The following is a 23,252-nucleotide window of genomic DNA, read 5'->3' on the forward strand; positions in this document are numbered from 1 at the left end:
CCCTGGGGACAGAACTATTGTTAGATACATTTAATTCCCCAAAGGAGCAGTAAGCCTTTAGTGACATTTGAAAGAAATGGAAACACCAGTGAAGAGACAATCTCATCACCCTTTTCTTGCATAAGAGCTGACCTTTTACACTCACTAGACTGGTGACAATTAAGTCTGTAAATACCAAGAGTTGATGAAAGTGAGGAACAAAAGAAACACTGTTGGAATTTAGAACACCCACTTTAAAAAGCATCTGGTGATACCTAGTAGAGAATTTGCATATTCTCCCCACAAGGAGTTCTACCCTGAGGAATATCACCCTGACTGACTACAGAAGACAATGTGCAAGACTATTCAGAGAAGCCCCATTCCTAAGAGTGATATCTGCAAGGGTAGGGGATGGAAAAGGTGCTCAACAGGAGAATAATCTGGGTGTATGGTCAGACAAGTGAATACTATACAGCAACATATAGTAAAATTAAGAAAACGCATGCTGCCACATGCTCTGTATATATACCTTAAAAATAATGGGGCTAGAGAAATAGCTCAGTAGTTAATAGCACTGACTGCTCTTCTAGAGGATCCAGGTTAGATTCACAGCATCCAAATAGCAGCTCACAACACAAGTATCTCTAACTCTAATACCAGGGAATCTAATGCCCTTTACTGGCTTTTGCAGGTGCCAGTCAAGCCTAGGGGCATAGACACACTTGTAATCAAAACACACATTTAAGGGTGCCTGCATAAATTGATAACATTTTAGTTTTTAGAAGACAAACATAGCCCAGCACAGTAGTATAATTTTCATTCCAGTATTAGAGAGTTCTAGGCCAGCTCTATCTACATAACAAGTACTAAGCCAGTCAGAGTTATATGGTGAAACTCCACCCCCCCCAAAAAAAAGATAAATCTAAAAAGCAGTATGTTGGTTCCCTCTGTGATGATGAGGAGTGTAGGACATAAAGCAGATGGGCATCTCAGATGACACTGGTAGGGTTTCAGCTCTTCACTGAGTCACACTTTAATGGCACATGTTGATGTTCAGTCCTCTTATATATTTTCTAACTTAACATGGACCAGCATGGTAGATAGATTCTTTAGAATGTGCCAAATATTGTATAATAATTTAAAAAGTCCTATTAAGCTTTCATGTCACTCCAGAATTCCAAAGACAGATTTGCAGAGAGTTCCCTGACCTAATTGTCCCTCTTCCCAATGTTGCTATATTAAATAAATCTTTTCCTGGTTATCACTAGTAATATGGCTCTTTTAGTAGATTTATTATGTACCAGTGGTTGAAGCTGGCTTAGATCACCAGCTGTGAATGCCCAAGTTGAGTAATAATGTGGCAACCACAAAGGGACAAAAGACACATTTTGGGGTGTCTGGCACTCTCAGCAAGATGACCCCAAATGGAGAGGAAAGATGAAAGATCCCAGCCATGGCTGGCGTCACTTTACTCTGAGGACATTTTCCCATCTTTCTACTTCAGTGGGCATCAGCTGCCTTTTATTTCTACTTGGTCAAGCAGAAAAATGAGTATTTGGACATTGTTTTGGATTCTCAAGAAACTTTGAACCTTGTAGCTACGAGAAAAGTGGGGAGAGAGAGAGACAGAGACACAGAGGGAGACAGAGACTGAGATAGAAAGAAAGGGAGGGAGAGACAGAGGGACAGAAAAAGAGACAGAGAGAGAGAGAGAGAGAGAGAGAGAGAGAGAGAGAGAGAGAGAGAGAGAGAGAAGCACAATAGCTACAGAAGTAGAAGTAAAACTTCTGACAAAGGAACCCACACATTTTTGAGATACTAGGAGAGTCTTCATAGGATGTGCAGAATAGACTTCACAATTCCTCCAGAGCTGTTCTGCCAGATGAACAGCCACTCATCCTTTAGGCTCAACTCACTTATTTCTGAAGTTCTCCTGTTCAGAATGGCCCACTTTGTTCTTCTCTAAGACACTCTTCATGGCGCCCATGCTTCTGTTCTCACAACCATATCAAGAGACCAGAACCCCACCAAACCGATATAGAGATTATGTCAAAGTGAAAACACGAGCTTCCAAAGAAAGAATTGCACCTCAGCTTCCCTTGTCTGATACAAATGAAAAGCAGAAAAGACCTTCAGCAATGCAACCTTAAGCACCAGAACAATCAGAAAATCTCTGGATAAATGAGCCTCATAAAAACAAATGGAGGGACCCATGGCTCCATCTGCATATGTAGCAGAGGATTGACTTATCTGACATCAGTGGGAGGGGAGCCCCTTGGTCCTGTGGAGGCTTGATGACCCAGCATAAGGCATAAGGGAATACTAGGGCACTGAGGCAGTAGTGGGTGGGTGGGTGAGAGACCACCCTCATAGAAGCAGGGGGGGGGAGAGGAAGGGATCAGGGGCTTGTGAATAGGAAACTGGGCAGGGGAATAACATTTGAAATGTAAATAAATAAAATAACCAATAAAAAATAAAAAGAAAAAAAGATAAAAAAGGAAGACCTTACTTTTCTGCCTGTCCTTATGGTAGGTATACAAACTTTACCACTAACTCACCTGGGGACATATGGCTAAGTAATACAAGTTTCTTCAATAAAAATGTTCAATCAAAATAAACAGTCTGGGTCAGTGAGAGGGTTCAGTGGATAAAGGTGATTGCTACCATGACATAACCTGAGTTCAGTCCCCACAAAGTGCAAAGAGGGAACTGACTCCTGCAACTTGTCCTCTCGCATTATGTTCCATGGCATGACCCACACACACATAAATAAAAATGTTAGTAAAACTAATAAAATGAATAATCCAGTCAGTACTCTATTGTTCAACAGACATTTTACATATGATGCATTTAGATAAATACTATAAATTTTAATTGTACTTGAGATCTCAAAACAAAATCTCCAAGTCTCCATGTAACATATGCAGCTTGGTTTGCAACTTGGAACTTTGGACCTTAAGAAAGCAACAGCATTTTCAGCATAATGAATATTTACATACTAAGCAGTGACACTCAAAATATTTAACAACTTCTTTGGTTATATTAATTCATGTAGAAATCAAAAATTAGCACCATCTGCTTGGTTTCCTTTTGCTCATTACTCTCAAGACCAATCCTGAGGATTACCATTTCCAACAGTAGCCACGAGAGGACGACTCTAGTAGGAAACGCAATCCTTCAACTGCATATACACAGGTAATCCCAGAAGGTAGGAGGTGGAGGCAGAAGCATCAAAAGTTCAAGGCCAATCCTCAGCTACATAAGTAGTTTGAGGATAGCCTGGGATTCATGAGACCTTACCACGAGGGGGGAAAATGGCAGTCTTATTGGTCATTGCAGGCAATTCTTAGGCTCAGTGAGATGAAATATGGATAGAATGATTTGAAGACCAGGGTGATATGATATAACCATAAAGAGAACAGTCCAGAGGAGATGAGGGCAGAAACAGGAAGGTCAGTGAGAAGGTTCTTCCTGTCACCCAGTTAGGAGACAGGTGGTCACAAGAGCAAAGATGGTGTATCTTACAAATTCTATCCCGGGTTCATCACTGTAGAAATGCTATTGAAGCCACAAGATTAGATGTGATCACTAGAGGAGTGAGCAAAGATGGAGAACAGGGACAAACAGAACAGAAATCAGGACTGGGCCCTAAGGCTCAGTCATCATGGAAAGGTAGAGAACATAAGGAAAACCAAAGTTTAACCTGGAACAGTCAGCTCTCCCCACAAGACATCACACCACCAACCTGAATTTGTTGTCTTCTCTTCTCATGAATGCCTTTTACAACAAATGGATATGACTGTAAACAACCTATAATTTTCAATTTTATTAATGTGGTATCATAGTCCATATATTTTCTCAAGTTGCCAATTTCCTGAACAACCTAATTATTTATGGAAATCTATGTTAATAGGTGTCATAACAGACCATCTAACTTGCACTTTTGTATGCTATTCCTTTAGATAAATTTGCCACATTCTTTTATTTCCATGCATTAGGGACACATAAACTAGTTGCCTTCCCACTATCATCAATAATTTGCCACTTGAATTCTCACATGGGCTTCTTTTTGACTTGCTTTTGTTCTATGGGGAAGGTTTCTCAAATGCTAGTGTTCAGTAGAAACAATTGGAAATTGAAAATTTTATTAAAACCAGCTTCTGAGCCCCACATGTAGCAGCTAGAGCCTGAGAAGTTGCACTCCTAACAAGTTCCCCCAGGGTGTTTTTTGTTGATGATGCAGACACTATGAATCAAAGTCCTGGGATAGACTGAGCATGCAGATGATGGTCACAGATATGCAGGCATTTCTTTGGCTTTTCTACACATTGTCAACTTGCCTTGCAATTGGAGGGGCCTAATTTATGTTTCTACCAGTGGCAGGATCTTTAATACCAATGGTGGATGCTGTCAGATTTTTTTTTAATTCTTGACATACTAAATCTTGACCATTTTAAAAATGAATCATAGCATTTGTTCTAGTTCTAATCCTGTGATAAACACCTTTATCAAAAGCAACTTTGGGTAGGGGAATATTTGATTTACATTTCCAAACCATAGTCCATCATTGAGGAAAGGCAAGGCAGGAACTTGAAGGTAGGTCTGCTTGGCATTACACACAGGATTACCTCTGACAGAGGAGCTCACTTCACAGCTAATGAAACACAGCAGGAACCTTGGAAGATGCTGCTTGCTAGCTGACTTGAAGGCTCAAAGACTCAAAGGCTCAAAGCTCTTGTGGTGTTCAACACCACCTGCCTAGAAATGGTGTTGCCCACAGTAGAATGGGCTGGATCTCTCTCTCTCTCTCTCTCTCTCTCTCTCTCTCTCTCTCTCTCTCTCTCTCTCTCTCTCTCTCTTTCTCCTTCTCTCTGGTTTGCTCTCTCATTCTGACTCTCTTTCATATACATATGCAATTGCTCAATGAGAGCTATCCTCGAAGATGACTCAAAGATATAAGCTGACATTTAAAGCTAACCAAGGCAGCATATATAATTATGCATATCCAATATAAAGAAATAAACATCCTAAAGACATTACATCCTAGGGTTAATCAAAACATATTCAAGCTTTTTCATAAAAATTGTCCCACGAGTTAACTCCCATCAATGCTAGGATGGTGTAGAGAAGATAATCAAGACAGTTATGATAGGAAAAAACCTGTGTTCCTTTTAATGGAAAACTTCATAGCAGTTATGTTTTCTGTAGTTTTAATAGCCAATAGTGACATAAAATTCTTCTTATGGAGTAATAAGTAGAAAGGAAGTGAAAGTCACTTACATTGAAAACACTCAAGAAATTAAAGAAAACACTAGGGGATGAAAACATGTTGAATGATTAAAAGAATTAATATTAAGAAGATGGTCAATGTACCAAAAGCAAACTGCAGGATCAATGCAATCCCCCTACACAGTGTGGTACTCACGTATCTGGTTGGTAGATGCACTGTAAAAGGCATTGACTGTTGTTGGGTTTGTAAACCACCTGCAGAAAGACAGACAAATGCCAGAAGGTAGCCATCAATACCCAGATAGAAAAACAATAACCATAAATAACATGGATATTGTCACAAGGGAAAATTATTGCCTCATTTAGGACTCCTACTCTCTTGAATGAACAATCTTATCAGAATGTGAGCACAGTTTGGCAAGACTATATTATCAAGGCTGGAGAGATGGCTCAGTGGTTAAACATACTGGCTGCTCTTCCAGAGGACAAACGTTCAATTCCCAGAACACACAGGGTAGTTAGTTAGCAACCATCTATGACTTCGGCTCCAGGGAATCCATGGTGCACAGACATACATCCAGGCAAAACACATATGCACATAAAATGAAAATAAATATATCCTAACAAAAGAATGTTAGAATGTCTGACTTCATTAACAACAACAATAAGCAAATGAGAAATCAATATGAGTGCATCTGGAAAACATTGACAAGAAGTTCTACATTCTGAGGTGTTCCCTCAGAAGATGGAAACACTGCAACAAGCAGATGTTTGCTAGGTTCTGTCCACATGACCCAGCTACTTCTCTAGCCTACATCACTCCTGACTGTCCATGAAACTGTTTTAGATTGGTAATAATCCAGAGATCCATTTAAAGAAAAATGAATATCACATGCTACTAGAGTGTCCAACTACTCCAGTGAAAAGTTTACTGATTTAAGTTGCAATGCCTGAACTATCTCTATAACCAGCAGAGTTTTGTTGGATCAGACACTACTAATTTTTCTGGGGTTTGGTATTAGTTATAAAGTGAAGATACTGAACTGGCAGAATGACTCAGCAGGTAAAGTGTTTGCCATGCAATTCTGGTGATTTGAATTGAATCCTTTAGGACCTACAGTAAGAGAAAATCCACTTCTGAAAGTTGTCGTCTGACCTCTGCCTGGGCATCATAGAATGTGCACACATATACTTACCATCACACAAACACATACATAATAATAATAGTAATAACAGTAATGAATTAAAGTAAAGATATTGTATTAGATGTTAGGATTCCTTATAGCTCTGAACAGTCTACACCCTTATATTGAATACATGGGCTTAAGAAAATAGTGTAAAAACTTCAGGCTTTATGGATGAAGAAGCAAAACTGAGATATTATACAGTTATGAAAGACCAAACTTTCCACAAGTACTGATTGATAAAATTCAAATATAATAATCAATAAGTATAATTTTATTCATGAAAAAGACAATTCTTTTGAGGTGGGATATTGTTTTGATTAGCTATGATTCAACTTATGGATTACCATCATCAGACCAATTTCAAATGTTTAATCTCTAAAAATCACTCTTGGTTCATGGACTATGTGATAGGCACCACCAGGTGGTATCTACCCCAGACACCACCTTTTATGATTAAACTCAGACAATGTCTTTTAAGCTAAATTTCTAAAAATAAGCATATATACTACTGAGTGTTTATCTTAGTGGTACAACACACGCTTAACATTTATGAGGCTCTAGGTTCAAACCCCAAGATGAAAAAAAGGAATGTGTATAAATCCCTTTTCAAAAAAATGATTTTATTATTTGATGTCTAATAGAAAATTTCCAAGTAATGCATTATTGTATATCAAACTAACATAAGACTGGTAGGAACCCAAATCTTGGTTGTTACTTGTCCATTTACAGCTTCTCCTTACTTGTGGAAAAGCCTAGGAATACGCCATCCTATCACTGTGACTATTAGCTAGCAGTTACTAAGCATTTTGCCATGTTCTAAGCACTTTATCATTAGCCCATCTAGAGATGAAGACAAAGTCTGGCATTTCAAATTTCAAAGTAGTTCTATTACGCTTTGGATTATTCTAGAGACAGTTGCAGGAATCAAGAAAGTGGCTTGCCTTTTGTCAAATCAAGATAAGTGGTTCAATTAGACACCGGTGTTTATTAAAAAGTTCCTGATTGGCCTACTTTGTTAAGAAAACAAGTAGAGGAGAGAATATCTTTATTGACCACAACTTTCTATCTGTAGTGAGTAGAATACTGTCACAGTCTAATACCTGAGATCCTACCATTATACAGCAAAAAGAACTTTCAGATGTAATTAAAGTTAAAAATCTGAAAAGACAGAGCTTATCCTAGATTGTCCAGGTAGGCTGATCTAAACACATGCACCCTTAAGAGCAGGCAACCGTTTTCAGCTGGAATCAAATAGATGCAACAGAGGCCTAGAAGTCCAAAAAGATACTTGCAGATGGGAAGTCAGGCAGATTGAAAGGGTGAGAAGGAATCCACACAGTACTACTGGCTCTTAGATGAAGAGGCCAATATTTAAAGAAGTCAGAACCTCAGGCATGTAACCACAAGAAATGAGTTAGACCATAATATATAGGTGTGATAATTTGTAATAATGCATGTTCCTATAGACTGTCCCTGCTCTTCTCATCAGTTCTCACTCTCTGATTGTTCATGGAAAAGTAAACTTTCATGACTGGCAACCATACAGTAACACGTTCTAACTGCTCATAGACAAAGGCATAAAACACAAAGAAATAAACAATCACTGGCTGGGGACCATTACCGAGAGACTTCTAAACTTCAGCAAGAATTAATAAAACATCCTATCTTGCATATATGACTTTCTCATTCCTGACCCTTATACAATCCTCAGAGATGTTTTTTATTCTTGGGACCATTTGGAGCCTTAAATGTCCCTGGAGCTGATGTTAAGTATCTGAACCAGTGGGTCCTATCAGTTTTATATATAAATAATTTTTATTAGGTATTTTCCTCATTTACATTTCCAATGCTATACCAAAAGTCCCCCATACCCTCCCCCCTACTCCCCTACCCACCCACTCCCACTTTTTGGCCCTGGTGTTCCCCTGTACTGGGGCATATAAAGTTTGCATGTCCAATGGGCCTCTCTTTCCAGTGATGGCCGACTAGGCCATCTTTTGATACATATGCAGCTAGAGTCAAGAGCTCCGGGTACTGGTTAGTTCATAATGTTGTTCCACCTATAGGGTTGCAGATCCATTTAGCTCCTTGGGTACTTTCTCTAGCTCCTCCGTTTGGGGCCCTGTGATCCATCCAATAGCTGACTGTGAGCATCTATCAGTTCTTGATGCTTTTGTTGTTTTTGTTTATTTAGGAATGATGCCAATCCATCTGTAAAACATTTTGTGCCTCTCCTTTATTGTATCTAAGTTTGTTATATATTTAGTTTTACTATTATCTGGTGCAAACTTTCAATATCTGTTCACAAAAATAGTTTATTCTTATTTCATTAAGATAGGAAATCTGGATTCCTTTCCTCTTTATTATGGACTAATCCTGCTGACTCGCTGCTAAAGAAAAAGATGAAATGGAGCTGGGAAGGAGCTGGTAGAGTACTTGCCTAGCATGCAGAAAACACTGCGTACCATCCCTAACCCTGCATAGGCTGGCTATGATAGCATAGACTTATAATCCTAGCACTTAGAAGGTAGAGCCTAGGGGATAATCCTCAACTACATAACAAGTTTAATGTCAGGCTAAAATACATGAGACCATGTCTCAAAAAAATAAATAAATAAAAAGAGAAATACTTTTTTTTAAACAGACACTTTGGAATTTCCTAGGGCAATACACTGATGCACAAAAGAACAGCCTCTCTCCTTTCTTTCCTCTCCTCTCTCTAGAACCCTGTTATTTAACTTTTTTCTTCGACCAGCATTCTTATATAGCTGTCTCTTGTGAGACTATGCCAGTGCCTAGCAAATACAGAAGTAGATGCTCACAGTCATTTATTGGATGGAACACAAGGCCCCCAGTGGAGGAGCTAGAGAAAGTACCCAAGGAGCTGAAGGGGTCTGTAACCCTATAGGAGGAACAAAAATATGAATTAACCAGTACCCCTGGAGCTCTTGTCTCTAGCTGCATATGTAGCAGAAGATGGCCTAGTCGGCCATCATTGGGAGGACTTTAGTCCTAAGAGCTAGAACACTTGGGAAGAGATCTGCTCTCCCAAAGCACGGCCTGAGGCCCTGCTGCCCCCCTCACCAGCTAGTCGGCTTCTTGTCAGCCCAGCAGGACATGACTTAATGCAGGGTGGCAAGGAATTACAGCAAGGCAGAGATGGAGGTGGAGCTGACCAAAGCAGTGGAAGTGGGAAAGTGACTTCCCCTCCCTGCCCATACTAGCTTCCCTTTGCCAGAACCCTTGCATCAGGCCTGACCAGAAATCTAGTGGAAAGCGTCTGGTACTCTGGCCCACAAATTAGCACCAGTCAGTAGGAAATGTATTAATGAGTAGGGAAAGGACCAATATAAGAGAGGGGCCCCCAATGGAGGAGCTAGAGAAAGCACCCAAGGAGCTGAAGGGGTCTGCAACCCTATAGGTGGAACAACAATATGAACTAACTAGTACCCCCAGAGCTCGTGTCTCTAGCTGCATATGTAGCAGAAGATGGCCTAGTCGGCCATCATTGGGAGGAGAGGCCTCTTGGTATTGCAAACTGTATATGCCCCAGTATAGGGGAACACCAGGACCAAGAAGTGGGAGTGGGTGGGTAGGGGGGGGCAGGGCGAGGGGAGGGTATGGGGGACTTTTGGGATAGCATTTGAAATGTAAATGAAGAAAATATCTAATAAAAAATTAAAAAACAAAAAACAAAAAAAAGAGGGGGCAATCTCTATCTTACTGCAATTAAATGAAAGGCCATGAGCTAAGTCTACTGACCATGCCTAGAATCAGGATTTGTACAAATTAAATGATAACTGTTGTTTTGAGCCCCTAATTTGGGGATGGTTTGATATACAACAGCAAATAAGTGTAGTATGGAAAAGTTGACTCTGTACAGATTAAGACCCACTTAATAGTTTGAATTTTCCCAGAAAACAGTTTTATTTGCCAATATGATGGATCTTAAAAAATTAAGTTAGAATTCTTTAAAGTCAAGGCGATAAACACTAATGCTTTTAATTGTTCACACTTGTCAAAGTGGCCCATTTCTTAATTGGTGGGACCCTGAAGGCATTCTAGTTTGTAGCACTTTACCTCCTAGGATGATTTATTAACTAAGACAATTGTCCAAGTAGCAGGTTCTGAGCAAGAGACCATTAACTCTATTGTTAAATATACATCTATGTTAATAAACAAAAACACCATTCAAGTACCTTAGATTCTTCTTACTGTGTCTCCTGAAGTCTGTATTTATGGAAGAAAATAATAGATAATGGGGCTAAGTCTTATATAAACTTTAAATCTCAAAACTTATGGGACAGAGATAGAGTTAAAAGGGATATAATACCAAAATGTAATGATCTGAAATGTGCTGATATTCTGATTTCCTTTCACTAGCTCAAATATATATAATCAGGCTAAAACTTCACATTTTATTTATCAACTCTTAATAGTAGTCCAGGGAATATGAAATGAAAAAAAACTGAATATATGATACTTTCTTACCAATATCCTGCAGATATTAGCCACATCCAGTGATATAAATAATGTTTTTGCAAACAAAAACTGTGAGAAAGACTATAACTTATAAACATGTTTAATGTGGTTTTTGCAAATGTTTTATGAGTTAGAGAATAGAACCCAGACATGTTTGTCACAGTACAATGAGAGTGAGTTAATAAGGATGCTGGCTTAGAATCATTTCTGTCAAATAAGAGGATCCTGGGGGAAAGAAATTACTTTTGACTCAAGCCAAGCAGCAAAGTAAATCCTCTATTTTTTAAGCAAACTGATGAAGTGACAATTCTGAGAACCAATCCCTAAGCATGTACCTTCAGGGATGACCACCCAATTAATTTCATTCTTGCTGACATTCCCCATTGCCTTAGAAACTTCTTAATGCATATTAGTGCAGCTAAAATGGATTCCATGAGAGAAAAAAATGATAAAGGGTATTTATCTCCCAGCCCCACAAAGAAGCAAAATGTTATTCCAGGGCTTTTTGGAATAATCATGATGTGCTGTTCAAAGTAAACTAGTACAGAGGAGCTACTCCAGCATCCTCCTCAGTTGATTAACTCATGAATTTTCAGACCTAAAAGATGTCAATTAAAGCCCATGGGTTTCATGAAGCTAAAATTCCCTACAATGCTTGAAATGGACCAGATAGATATTTCCTTTAAAAGAAAATTTGAGGCATGTCACTTGCCATGGAAATAGGACCTTAAACATTTTTAATATTCTTTTTTCTGAAATAGACACATTGATGAAGTAAGAATCACAAGTATTACATTTATTTTTTAATGTTAAAAAATGTTTCCCAAACATTGATCAATGAATGTAGTACCTTTATGAAGTAAATACAGACAGCACTGTGTAGCTACAGCTTGTGGGGAGATGTAGCTGTACTTGACATACACAGATTCTTATTATTCCCTAAATGATAAAGTGTACCAACAGTCTCAAGTATTTTAATATTTGGTCTTTCTGGAGGAAGAAATAGTAGTTGGGGACCAGCTTTGGGATTCCATAAGACTCACACCATTTCAAGTTAGCTCTCTCTGCTTCCTGTTTAGCGTTTTAGATGTGACCTCTTGCCTCTGTCTGCGTATGCAAGGGAAAGATTCCCTCCCGGACCCCTCAAGGCCTTATGCAGGCTAGAGAACTGACCCCAAGGTCATGAGAACAGGAGAGCCAGTCCTGCCCCCTCACTGGCTACAGAACTTCGAACAGTAGCCCATGCACCTCACCTAGATAGCCCATTAGAGCCGGCTATGATGGTGTGGGTGCAGATAAACTGGCCCAAGAGCATGAGAGCTGAATAGCTGAGCCTGCCCTCTGTGGGTTGTACCACTGAGTAAGCTAGCCAAGGCAGGTCTCAAGAGCTCGTGCTGGTATTGCAGGCCCAGGTGTGCTGACAGACTGACCAACTCAGTTACCTTCTAAATCCAGATCCAAGGTTTTGAGTTGGCCCACCCTAACATCTACCCCATCTATGATTTGCTGAAGCTTGTAAAATGGCCAGTGCTGCAAATCTTAAGCTGTAGAATCACCATGTCATAGGCCAACAGGATAGCTGAGAGGAGTTCCTGTGAGGATCCAGTATAGAAAGTGTAGCAGAAGTCAGAGGCCTCAAACCAAACCAATGGCTCATTGCAATGAACATTTGCAAGTAAAGATGTGTAGACAAAAGGGTATATTGTGTGATGCTCTACAGCTTCTATGACAATATTATTTTCTTGTTATTATTATGTCTTATTTTATTTGGGTGGGGAGAGTCTGCAAGAGTGAAGGGCCGCTACAAAGAAGCAGGGAGATGAGTGAGATTGAGGTATATGATGTGAAATTCACAAGTAATCAATGAAGTTTTTAAAAAAAAAATGGGAGCTCTCAGTTTTTGCTTTAGCCAACATACATGCTCCTTGCTGCCAGGCTACCCTATCAGAGTGGACTCTTATCCCTATGTAACCATAAGCCCAAAATAAATCCTTCCTTCTATAAGTAGCCTTAGTCGTAGTGTTTTAGCATGGCAATAGAAAAGCAACTAGACAACTAGGTATTTTAAATAAAGATAATTTAACTTATACAGGTAGATGTACACAGATAAAATGCAAAGACTGTACCATTTTGTATAAGGCACTTAAGCATCCTCACATTTTGGTATCTCCCAGATGTCCCAGTACCAATGCCTCATGAATAGAGAGGAATACCTGATATTTGTGTTCCACTGACAAATTGGATGGGGGAAACTATACAAATTAATGCCACCTAGAATTTTCCCAAGGCATTAATAAAATGTAAAGAATAGCTAAGACCATTAGAATATGACAGCCCATCAATATTTGAGGATAATGTTAAAAATGGCCCATTTAGAAATTTTCCCACTGGCAACCTAGACACTCTACATGACCAAATGAATAACATTTTCAAATTGAAGAATTAAGTTGGCAGCATCAATAGCATACAGGTGGCTCAGTTGGTAAAGTACTTGCTTGGTGAGTATGAGTATTTAAGTTTGAATCTCCAGTGCCCATGTGAAAACCCAGGCATGGTGACACATAGCTATAATCCTAGTGGTGGGAGAGATAGGAAGATATCAGGGTTTGCTCTTCAGCTCTTCTAGCTGCAACAGTGAGCCCCGGGTACAGTAAAATATTCTGTCTCAAAAACTAAGGGAGGAAGGTATGGAGGAAGACTTCATACACCTGCACATATATGTGAAAGCATCTAACACACACATAAAGGATAAGAATTTTTTTTTAAAGTTTGAACTATAGGTCCCTTCTGCACAGCATTCAACGTCTCCAACTAGTTCTTCCATAGGGTGTAGCCCTCTGAGTCTTACTGTGCCTTTCCATCCATGTCTTCTCCCCAGTCTGCCATATCTAGTCCAGGTCCCATATCTAGTGCCTCACCATTGTCTAGCCACCAGTACCTGTGCAGTAACCAATCTCTAGACTTCCTAAAGGACCTGCCCTATCACATACAGATCCCTTCTGTACCACATCCAAATATACCACATCATTCTACAAGGTGTAATCTGGTAGGTCACTCTGACCTTCCTCATCCATGCATGCTCCCCAACTGTGATGGTTTGTATATCCTTGAACCAGGGAGTGGCACCATCTGAAGGTGTGGCCTTGTTGTAATAAGTATGACCTGGTTGGAATGGGTGTGTCATTGTGGGTGTGGGTATAAGATCCTCACCCTAGTTGCCTGGAAGTCAGTCTTCCACTAGCAGCCTTTGGATGAAGACATAGAACTCTCAGCTCCTCCTGCGCCATGCCTGCCTGGATACTGCCATGCTCCCACCTTGATGATAATGGACTGAACCTCTGAACCTGTAAGCCAGCCCCCAATTAAATGTTGTTTTTTATAAGACTTGCTTTCGTCATGGTGTCTGTTCACAGCAGTAAAACCCTAACTAAGTCAGAAGTTGGTACTGGGAGTAGGGTATTGCCGTGATAGGCCTGACCATGCTTTTACTTGAAAGAATGTTGATTTTTGGACTTTGGATTTGGAACTCAGTGGAATGCTTTAAATGGAGCTTAATGGGTCATCCTAGTAGGAATATGTTGCTGAGAGTAATTTGAACTGTGTTGACCTGGCCCAAGAGATTTCAAAGGAGAAGAATTTCAGTATGTGGCATTAAGACTGTTTTTGTGGTATTTTGGTGAAGAATGTGGCTACTTTTTACCCTTGTCTGAAAAGTCTGCCTGAGGCTAAGGTGAAGAGACTTGGATTAATTGCATTAATTTCATTGACAAAGGAAGTTTCAAAAAAGCCCAGCAGAGACTTTGTTCTCTGGTTAAGTCTCACAAAGAGAAGTTTGAACAAGCATAGCAAGCTTAGAAAGGCAAAATATAAAATATATGGTTCGAGTATTAAAGGAGTACCAGGAAGTGAAATGGAGCAAAATCTTGTGTTCTAGGAGATAACAGATTAAGGGAGTGGGACCATGGGGCAAGATTCTACCCAGCTTAACTAGATCCAGGCATGGTGGTACACACCTTTAATCCCATGAGACAGACATGCTGATCTCTGCATTCAAGGTCAATCTACACAGCAAGAACCAGGATAGCCAAGCTTAGGCAGTGAAGGATTTAGAAAGCATAAAGCTAGTGATAATGTAATAGTACAAGGGGATCATGTTCTAGTTCCTGTAAGCAGCAGAACTCAGCAGCTTCAGCCATGTGGCTCTGGCTCTAGAGTTAAGAATGGAAGGAACTACTGGGAAAATTGATGCTGGTTAACTGGAGCTAAGGAATTAGCAGTGATTAAGAAGAGACCAGCATCACTAAGGTGAAATATTCTGGAAATTGTTTTCTGGGAGCACAAAAAAGCTGTGTTCCAGAGATACCCAAGGTTGTACCTCATGCTGCGGCTGGACTTGGTAATGTGTAAGAGTCACTCAGGTGGTACTGCTTGTGAAGGAATGAAGGGATCATGGAGAGAAACTGAGGCTTAGCACTGTGAGAGGCCAGGGAAGGCCATTGGAGAAGGTGAAGCCTCAGCTGTAGTTGATGGCCCAGGACTGAAGGGGTCATGCAAAGGATTTGAGGCTTGGCACCCTGAAGAGAGCCTATGAGAGGCTATTGGTGAAGTCTAATTGGAGTGGAACACCCCAGTGTATTGGAGATGTCAGTACCATGGGATGATCACCAAGAACAGCAGCCATAGTGGAGTGGATCAACTTGAGCATAGAGTGCTACAGAGGACAGAGAAGAAGTGATGCCAGCCCTTAGGAGGAGTTCAAAAGATCAAGTGGAATCCCAGACACTGAAAGAAGAAGCTATAACATTGAAATTGCCTTGGAGACTCAAAGATGTTAAAGATGCCAAAGCCATGGGATACATGGTGAGGAAAGCTACTAACAGGGAGTGGAACCAGCCCAGGAGAAAGCAGTTTGTTGCAGTCAACAAAGATGAAAAAGGAGTGGAGATCTGAAGACCGCTTTGACATCAGCCATGGAGATGCAGAGTTTGGAGTTTGCCCAGCTGGTTTCCTGCTTTGCTTTGGGGATTACAGTTAATTAAATTGAATGAATCTCAGAAGAGACCTTGAACTTTGGACTTTTAACATTGTTGCAACTGCTATAGACTATGAGGACTTTGAAAGTTGGACTATATGCATTTTGCATTATGCTATGTTTAAGTATGGCCCCCATAGACTCATGTTTTTGAACAAGTCTATGGGGACCAGGGAGTGGAATGTGATGGTTTGTATATCCTTGGACCAGGGAGTGGCACCATCTGAAGGTGTGACCTTGTTGGAATAGGTGTGACCTGGTTGGAATGGGTGTGTCACTGTGGGTGTGGGTATAAGATCCTCACCCTAGTTGCCTGGAAGTCAGTCTTCCACTAGCAGCCTTTGGATGAAGACATGAAGCTCCTCCTGCGCCATGCCTGCCTGGATACTGCCATGCTCCCACCTTGATGATAATGGACTGAACCTCTGAACCTGTAAGCCAACCCCAATTAAATGTTGTTTTTTATAAGACTTGCTTTGGTCATGGTATCTGTTCACAGCAGTAAAACCCTAACTAAGACACCAACCTACCAGATCTATCCTGAGTCCCATTATCCAGTTCCCCAACCTACCCTGTCTTCAAGTGCCTGTACCACATATGATGCCTAAGCTCCTGCCAAGACCTTTCTGACCTGTCCCCGTAACCCACAGTACATACTATAGTATGTACTATATTCCATACCACAGTAAACCTTTTAATCTAGAAAGACATATCTACCCCAACAATTAAAGCTTGAACCAGGACATATATCTTGCACACAAGACTAATACCCTCTGTCTACCCGACATGATTCCATCCAAGCCATTTCCAACATCTAGATGAAAACCACACATACATCCTCTCTTCTACCTCAACCTGATCAATCTATAACAAACCCAGAACTAACAAACAGATCCACATGCATATATCTCATTACCAGAATGTCAACAATATGAAAGCTCAAGCCAATATTTTCTCCCTAAAAGACAGCAGTCCTATAGGAATGCTTCCCATTTAGAAATACCCAGATGAACCCTGGGACACAGAGTTAAAAGAACAATCATAAACTTCATCAAATAATCTAAGGAATTGAAAGAAGGCATAAAAAATAACTTCAAAGTAATTAGGGAGAAAAAAATAAAGAGAACAAACACCTGAGTGATGTCCAAGAAAGCACAAACTGATGAAAATGATAAAGACAATCTAGAACTTGGAACAATAGAAACACTAAAGATGATTCAAAATGAAATAATGATGGAACTGAAAAACTCATAATAACGCATCTAGAAACTTGATGGAATACCTTACTAATAGAATGAATGAAGTATGGAGTATCAGGACTTGAAGATAGAGTAGAATATCTGGAGCAAATAAGCAAGGAATTTGAAAAATATTCCTTAAACACAAGAAGGGAACATGCATATAGACATAAATGAGAGAGAAGATTCCCAAGTTTCTGGTATAGAACAGACTTGAACAAAAACATAGAAGAAAATTTCCTTAGTCTGAGGAAAGACAAACCCATACAGCTGTAAGAAACATATAGAACACAAATAGAGAAGACCTGAAAAGAAAATATCCATAGCATAGCACAGTTAAAACACTAAATATACAAAACAAAACAAAGCAGTGAGAGAAAAATTAACATATGAAGGAAGCCCCATCAAAATAGCAGTTGATTTTTCAGTGGAAAGCCAGAAGAGCCTGTAGAAATGCATCCCAAGTTCTAAAAAACGTTGACAGCAGCCTAGACTAATATGCTCAGCAAAACTATCCACCATAATTGAAGGAGTGAGAAAAATATTCAAGGATATAACAGCCTTAAAAATATATCCGATAAACCAAACTGAAAAAAAAGTACAGAAAACATTATTTTAGACTGAAAAGAGTACTATGCATAGAAAAGATACTGTGGAAAGAAGTAAAAGACAACATCTGTTAAAATACAAAGTTCCACTGAGAACACAAAGAACACCAACAACATGACTGCAATTAACACAAATATTTTAATAAATAACTTTAAATAACAATGGCTTTAGTATTGAAGTTAAAAGACAGAGACTGACTGAATAAAGAAACAAAATCTAGGGGCTGGTGAGGTGGCTTAGCGGTTAAGAGCACTGACTGTGCTCCCAAAGGTCCTGAGTTTAAATCCCAGCCACCACATGGTGGCTCACAACCATCTGTAATGAGATCTGACTTCCTCTTCTGGAGTGTCTGAAGACAGTTACAGTGTACTTACATATAATAATAAATAAATAAATCTTTAGGGAAAAAAGAAAGAAAGAAACAAAATCTACTTACCTGCTGTCTACAAGAAACACCTTAGCTTTAAAAACAGGCACTGCTTTGGGGTAAAAGGGTGGATAAAAATACAGCAATCAACTGGAACCAGAAAGCAAAAAAGACTTCAAACAAAAGGACCCTGATATAGCTGTCTCTTGTGAGAACAGGCCGGGGCCTAGCAAACACAGAAGTGGATGCTCACAGACTTTAGCAATAAGTCAGCTATTGGATGGATCACAGGGCCCCCAATGGAGGAGCTAGAGAAAGTATCCAAGGAGCTAAAGGGATCTGCAACCCTGTAGGTGCAACAATATTATGAACTAACCAGTACCCGGAGCTCTTGACTCTAGCTGCATATGTATCAAAAGATGGCCTAGTAGGCCATCACTGGAAAGAGAGGCCCATTGGACACGCAAACTTTATATGCCCCAGTACAGGGGAACACCAGGGCCAAAAAGTGGGAGTGGGTGGGTAAGGGAGTGGGGGTGGGTGGGTATGGGGGACTTTTGGTATAGCATTGGAAATGTAACTGAGGAAAATACGTAATAAAAAATATTTTAAAAAAGGACTTCAAACAAAAAGTATTCAGAAGATATAAAAAGGGCCAGCTCATTCTAACCAAGGGAACAGTTAACCAAGAAAACATTACTATTCTAAATATATATGCACCAAATTCAGGGGCACCCAATTTCATTTAAAATTATCTACTACTGGAATTAAAGAAACAGATTAACATCAATCCATTAATGGTAGGTGATTTCAGTATCCCACTTTCTCCAATAGGCAAGTCAGCTGAAGAAAAATAAACAGAGAAATACCAGAATCAATTGACATCATAAATCAAAATAAATGTAGTCTCCACCTCTTCCTCATCAAGGAAAGTTCTTTGCAAACAAGGGGAGCATTTCAGAAAATCACAACTAGTCAAAATGCATAGTTATGCAGCCCAATCACAATGGATACATCTATGAAACACTTCCTTTACCTGAGGCTCAGAGAACACTGAGGAATACAGGGCAGAAAGATTGTGAGAGCCTGGTAATCAGAGAGTTTGCTCTGAAACTGTGCCTCCTAGTATATCAGAAGCTAAAGTCTCACCAACATGACTCTCCAAACATGACTTGAACAAGGAAAAGCAAGCCATGAGGCCTCAATCTAACACAAATAACTATAGGCAACTAAGGAATGCAAACAGTGGCAGAAATAGACTTTTTCCAGGGAAGAGCATACCAGTTCATTATTCAATACCAAATGGTAAGCCCTGAGAACCTACATATATGTAATATATAGACTCAATAGATTATATTTAGAAATATATGTATAGTCATAGCTATGTAACAACAATGAAAAAGAGAGACTATATGAATTTTAAGGACAGAAAGGAAGGGTATATGGGAGGACTTGGAATGGGAAGTGGTGTAATTACATTACAATTTCAAAAAATAAAAAAAAAATTTTAAAGTTTGAACTGTGATGAATAAGAATTAAAAGGGCAAGATGACATACGTAGGTCTATGACTATTCTACTACATGAACATGGTCATAGAGATATTGAAAATCTTTGCTGGACTGGGCGTGGTGGTACACACCTTTAATCCCAGCACTTGGGAGGAAGAGGCAGAGGCAGGTGGATTTCTGAGTTTGGGGCCAGCCTGGTCTACAGAGTGAATTTCAGGACAGCCAGGACTACACAAGAGAAACCCTGTCTCAAAAACACCAAAACAAAAAGCAAAAACAAACAAACAAAAATCCTTTGCTGAAGTTATCTGCTTTGAGTCATCAGATTTTACAGCCCTAAATCTAGAATGCCTATGAATAATTTAGACTGAGAAAAGAATGGAATAGACAGGCTGAGAAAGAACATGATAGGAGCAGAGAAGCAAGGACAGTGGAGCAGATGGCTATAGATGATTATCTGTCATTAGCAAAGGGTTGTAAAACCATCTGTTTATTTTTCATTCGTACTTACTTTTTGAGTAAAATGAGGAATACACAGAAGACTGATTAATCTTTGATACTCTATTCCTTAAAGCTAATAACTTACAAAACAATTGTACTTATGTGTTCCATGGAAGTTTGATAGAGTCAAGATTGTGCACATAAGAGCATTGGGAGGGAATGGTGATACTCATAGTTTAAGGAAAAAGAAGACACAAGGGTCTAATGTTTCTAGAATCCAGAAGAAAGTGGAGTGTTCAAAAGGATTGCAACAAAGAGCACAAGATAGCATATAAACAGCCCATCAAAATCATGGAAATGAGATTACTAGCCAATTTTTAAAAGCTAGCCCACCAAATCAGCTTTTGGGAAATGATAGCATGGCACAGCTGACAATTCCTTTCCACAAGAATCAAGCATAAACCTGAGAAAAATAGTCAACAAGCATCCATTTTAGGTGTCTGGCAACTGGCCAAAAGTGAGCAATAAACTGCTAGAATTGGGGAATTAATAGAGCAGAATTTGGTGGACATCTTGCTGGGATTGCTCCTGCCCATCCCAGTACAACAGAAAAATTAACTTGCTTCCAGAAAGAATTAGCTGAAAATGTATCTTTCTCAGCTAAAATATAGCAAACTCAATGATAGAAAACAATTAAGGAAAAGTTAGTCAGAAATTTCAAAGGGAGATCCTGAAACTGAAAAGGGCACAATGATAAATAAGTATTCCACACACCCATGGTTGACTACAACAGCAGGTCTAGTACAAGGGAGAGCACAGAAAGCCCATTGGAAATAAAAGCCAAGGAAGCCAGAGAAGTGGCTGACTTTCAAGGCCCTCAAGCTTAAATGCTAGAGCACTCGGTCTGGCCTAATTGTTGGCTAAGCATGAACTTGCATACATGGAATAATCACCAGGAAGTAAACCTAAAAACTAAAATAAAGGACTGAAATTGGACACAGGAATCCATAACCACATATGTACGGAAAGACATATTCTGCAGTGTAAATCCGGAAAAGATCTCAGAAATGTAAATTACCATCCAGACTTGCTACTCTATTTTATCTAAAACATCATTTTTGACAACAAAAATTATACTACAAAAAAGAGAAGGAAAAGGGGATAAATGAATCTAAAATTACTTTAAGTTAATCCAGATAATAGATTTGGGAAAGATTTGAAAGTGGCCATTATATATGGTTCAAAGAATAAAGCTATATTCAAAGAATTATCCCTAATGTGGTAACAGTGACTACAAATAACAGGAACTATTTAATAAAAAAATGATGTAGTTAAAAGCACAAAAATTGAAATGATCTGATCTAAAGAAGATTTTTAAAGCATTTGAAAAAGTGAGCCGTAGCAAAAGCTTTGCAAAATGGGAATACAGAATGTACACCTCCCAGAAGAAGCATTATGAGAAATCAATTAAGAATTGTAAAGCACAGACTGGGTAGATGGTCAATGGAAAAGAGCACTTGCTATTAAAGGTGTAGGACCTGAATTCAAGTCTCTAGTACCTACTTGAAAGCCAGAAATGACTATACACACCAGCAATCCACCATTGAGGAAGAGGAGACAGGTGGAACCCAGAAGTTTATTGGCTATCCAGCCTAGCTGAAAAAAAAAGAAGTTAGTGACAAGTTCAATGAAAGACATGTCCCAAAAATAAGTTTGGTGATGGTAGAGGAAAGTATTGGATGTCCTCCTCTGGCCTCCTTCAGAATGTGCAGTAACAAACAACACCACCAGAAACATATACATATGGATGCAGCATGCAAAGACACACATAAGATGAAAGTCACCACATATTGTAAATAAACTGCTATTATCATCAACAACACTACTAAGAGCAACACCAAGATTTTTTTTCCCTAAGGGAAAATACAGTGGCTAAATGGACACGGACTTAAAAGGCTTTAAGGATATTTTCCTATTTGTAGGAAAATTTCCTACAGCAGGTAGGAAAAAGATAAATAAACTGTAACTGCTACTGATTCAAAATGATACGGCTTTCCGTTCTTTGACATAGACTACTTCAATAAGTATCTTATATTTCAGTGGTTCTCAACCTTCCTAATGTTGCAACCCTTAAATACAGTGCCTCATGATGTGGTAACCCCAAGCCATAAAATTAATTCATTGCTACTTCATAACTGTAGTTTTGCTACTGTTATCAATCAAAATGCAAATAGCTGATTTGCAGGATAACTGATGTGTCACCCTTGTGAAAAGGTCATTTGACACCCCCCCCAAGGGGCCGAGACACACAAATTGAGAATCATTGCTCTAATTGCTTCTTTTTTATTTTATTTTATTTTTATTAGGTATTTTCCTCGTTTAAATTTTCAATGCTATCCCAAAAGTCCGCCATACCCACCCCCCCAATGCACTACCCACCCACTCCCACGTTTTGGCCCTGGGGTTCCCCTGTACTGGGGCATATAAAGTTTGCACAACCAATGGGCCTCTCTTTCCACTGATGGCCTACTAGGCCATCTTCTGATACATATGCAGCTAGAGTCAAGAGCTCCGGGGTATTGGTTAGTTCATAATGTTGTTCCACCTATAGGGTTGCAGTTCCCTTTAGCTCCTTGGGTAATTTCTCTAGCTCCTCCATTGGGGGCCGTGTGACCCATCCAATAGCTGACTGTGATCATCCACTTCTGTGTTTGCTAGGCCCCGGCATAGTCTCACAAGAGACAGCTATATCTGGGTCCTTTCAGCAAAATCTTGCTAGTGTATGCAATGGTGTCAGTGTTTGGGAGCTGATTATGGGATGGATCCCTGCATATGGCAATCACTAGATGGTCCATCCTTCTAATTGCTTCTTAATTACATAAATTCATATACATAGCTACTCATACTTAGTGCTAAAGTATTCATTCTTTAACATCTTCAAATATTTCTACCAAATTATGAAAATGTAGAGAAGTTTATATAGAAATATTCTCTGTATGTTTACATATAACTACAGCTAGAAATAGCTTCAACGCTTGCCTCCTAATGAGCATTCTTCTGATATATGTTGATGCTAAGATTGGGAGGTCTGTAATAGATGGAAGATATGTACCACACAATATCAGAAAAGAGATCTGGCCATCCATGGTACAGATTTTGCTAAAGCAAAATAACTAGCA

The 23,252-nt window shown here is 39.4% G+C and overlaps 1 protein-coding gene across 1 annotated transcript in view; it reads right to left on the bottom strand.

The window, feature by feature from the left end:
• Phex (phosphate regulating endopeptidase homolog, X-linked) overlaps nucleotides 1-23,252 on the bottom strand; it is a 253,212-nt gene that overhangs the window by 52,926 nt on the left and 177,034 nt on the right. The window contains exon 15 of the mRNA NM_011077.2: nucleotides 5,405-5,463. Within this exon, the coding sequence (NP_035207.1) occupies nucleotides 5,405-5,463 (59 nt within the window). The remainder of the gene's footprint in view (nucleotides 1-5,404; nucleotides 5,464-23,252) is intronic.

This window comes from Mus musculus, chromosome X (assembly GCF_000001635.26).
Source record: "Mus musculus strain C57BL/6J chromosome X, GRCm38.p6 C57BL/6J".
Classification (NCBI taxonomy): domain Eukaryota; kingdom Metazoa; phylum Chordata; class Mammalia; order Rodentia; family Muridae; genus Mus; species Mus musculus.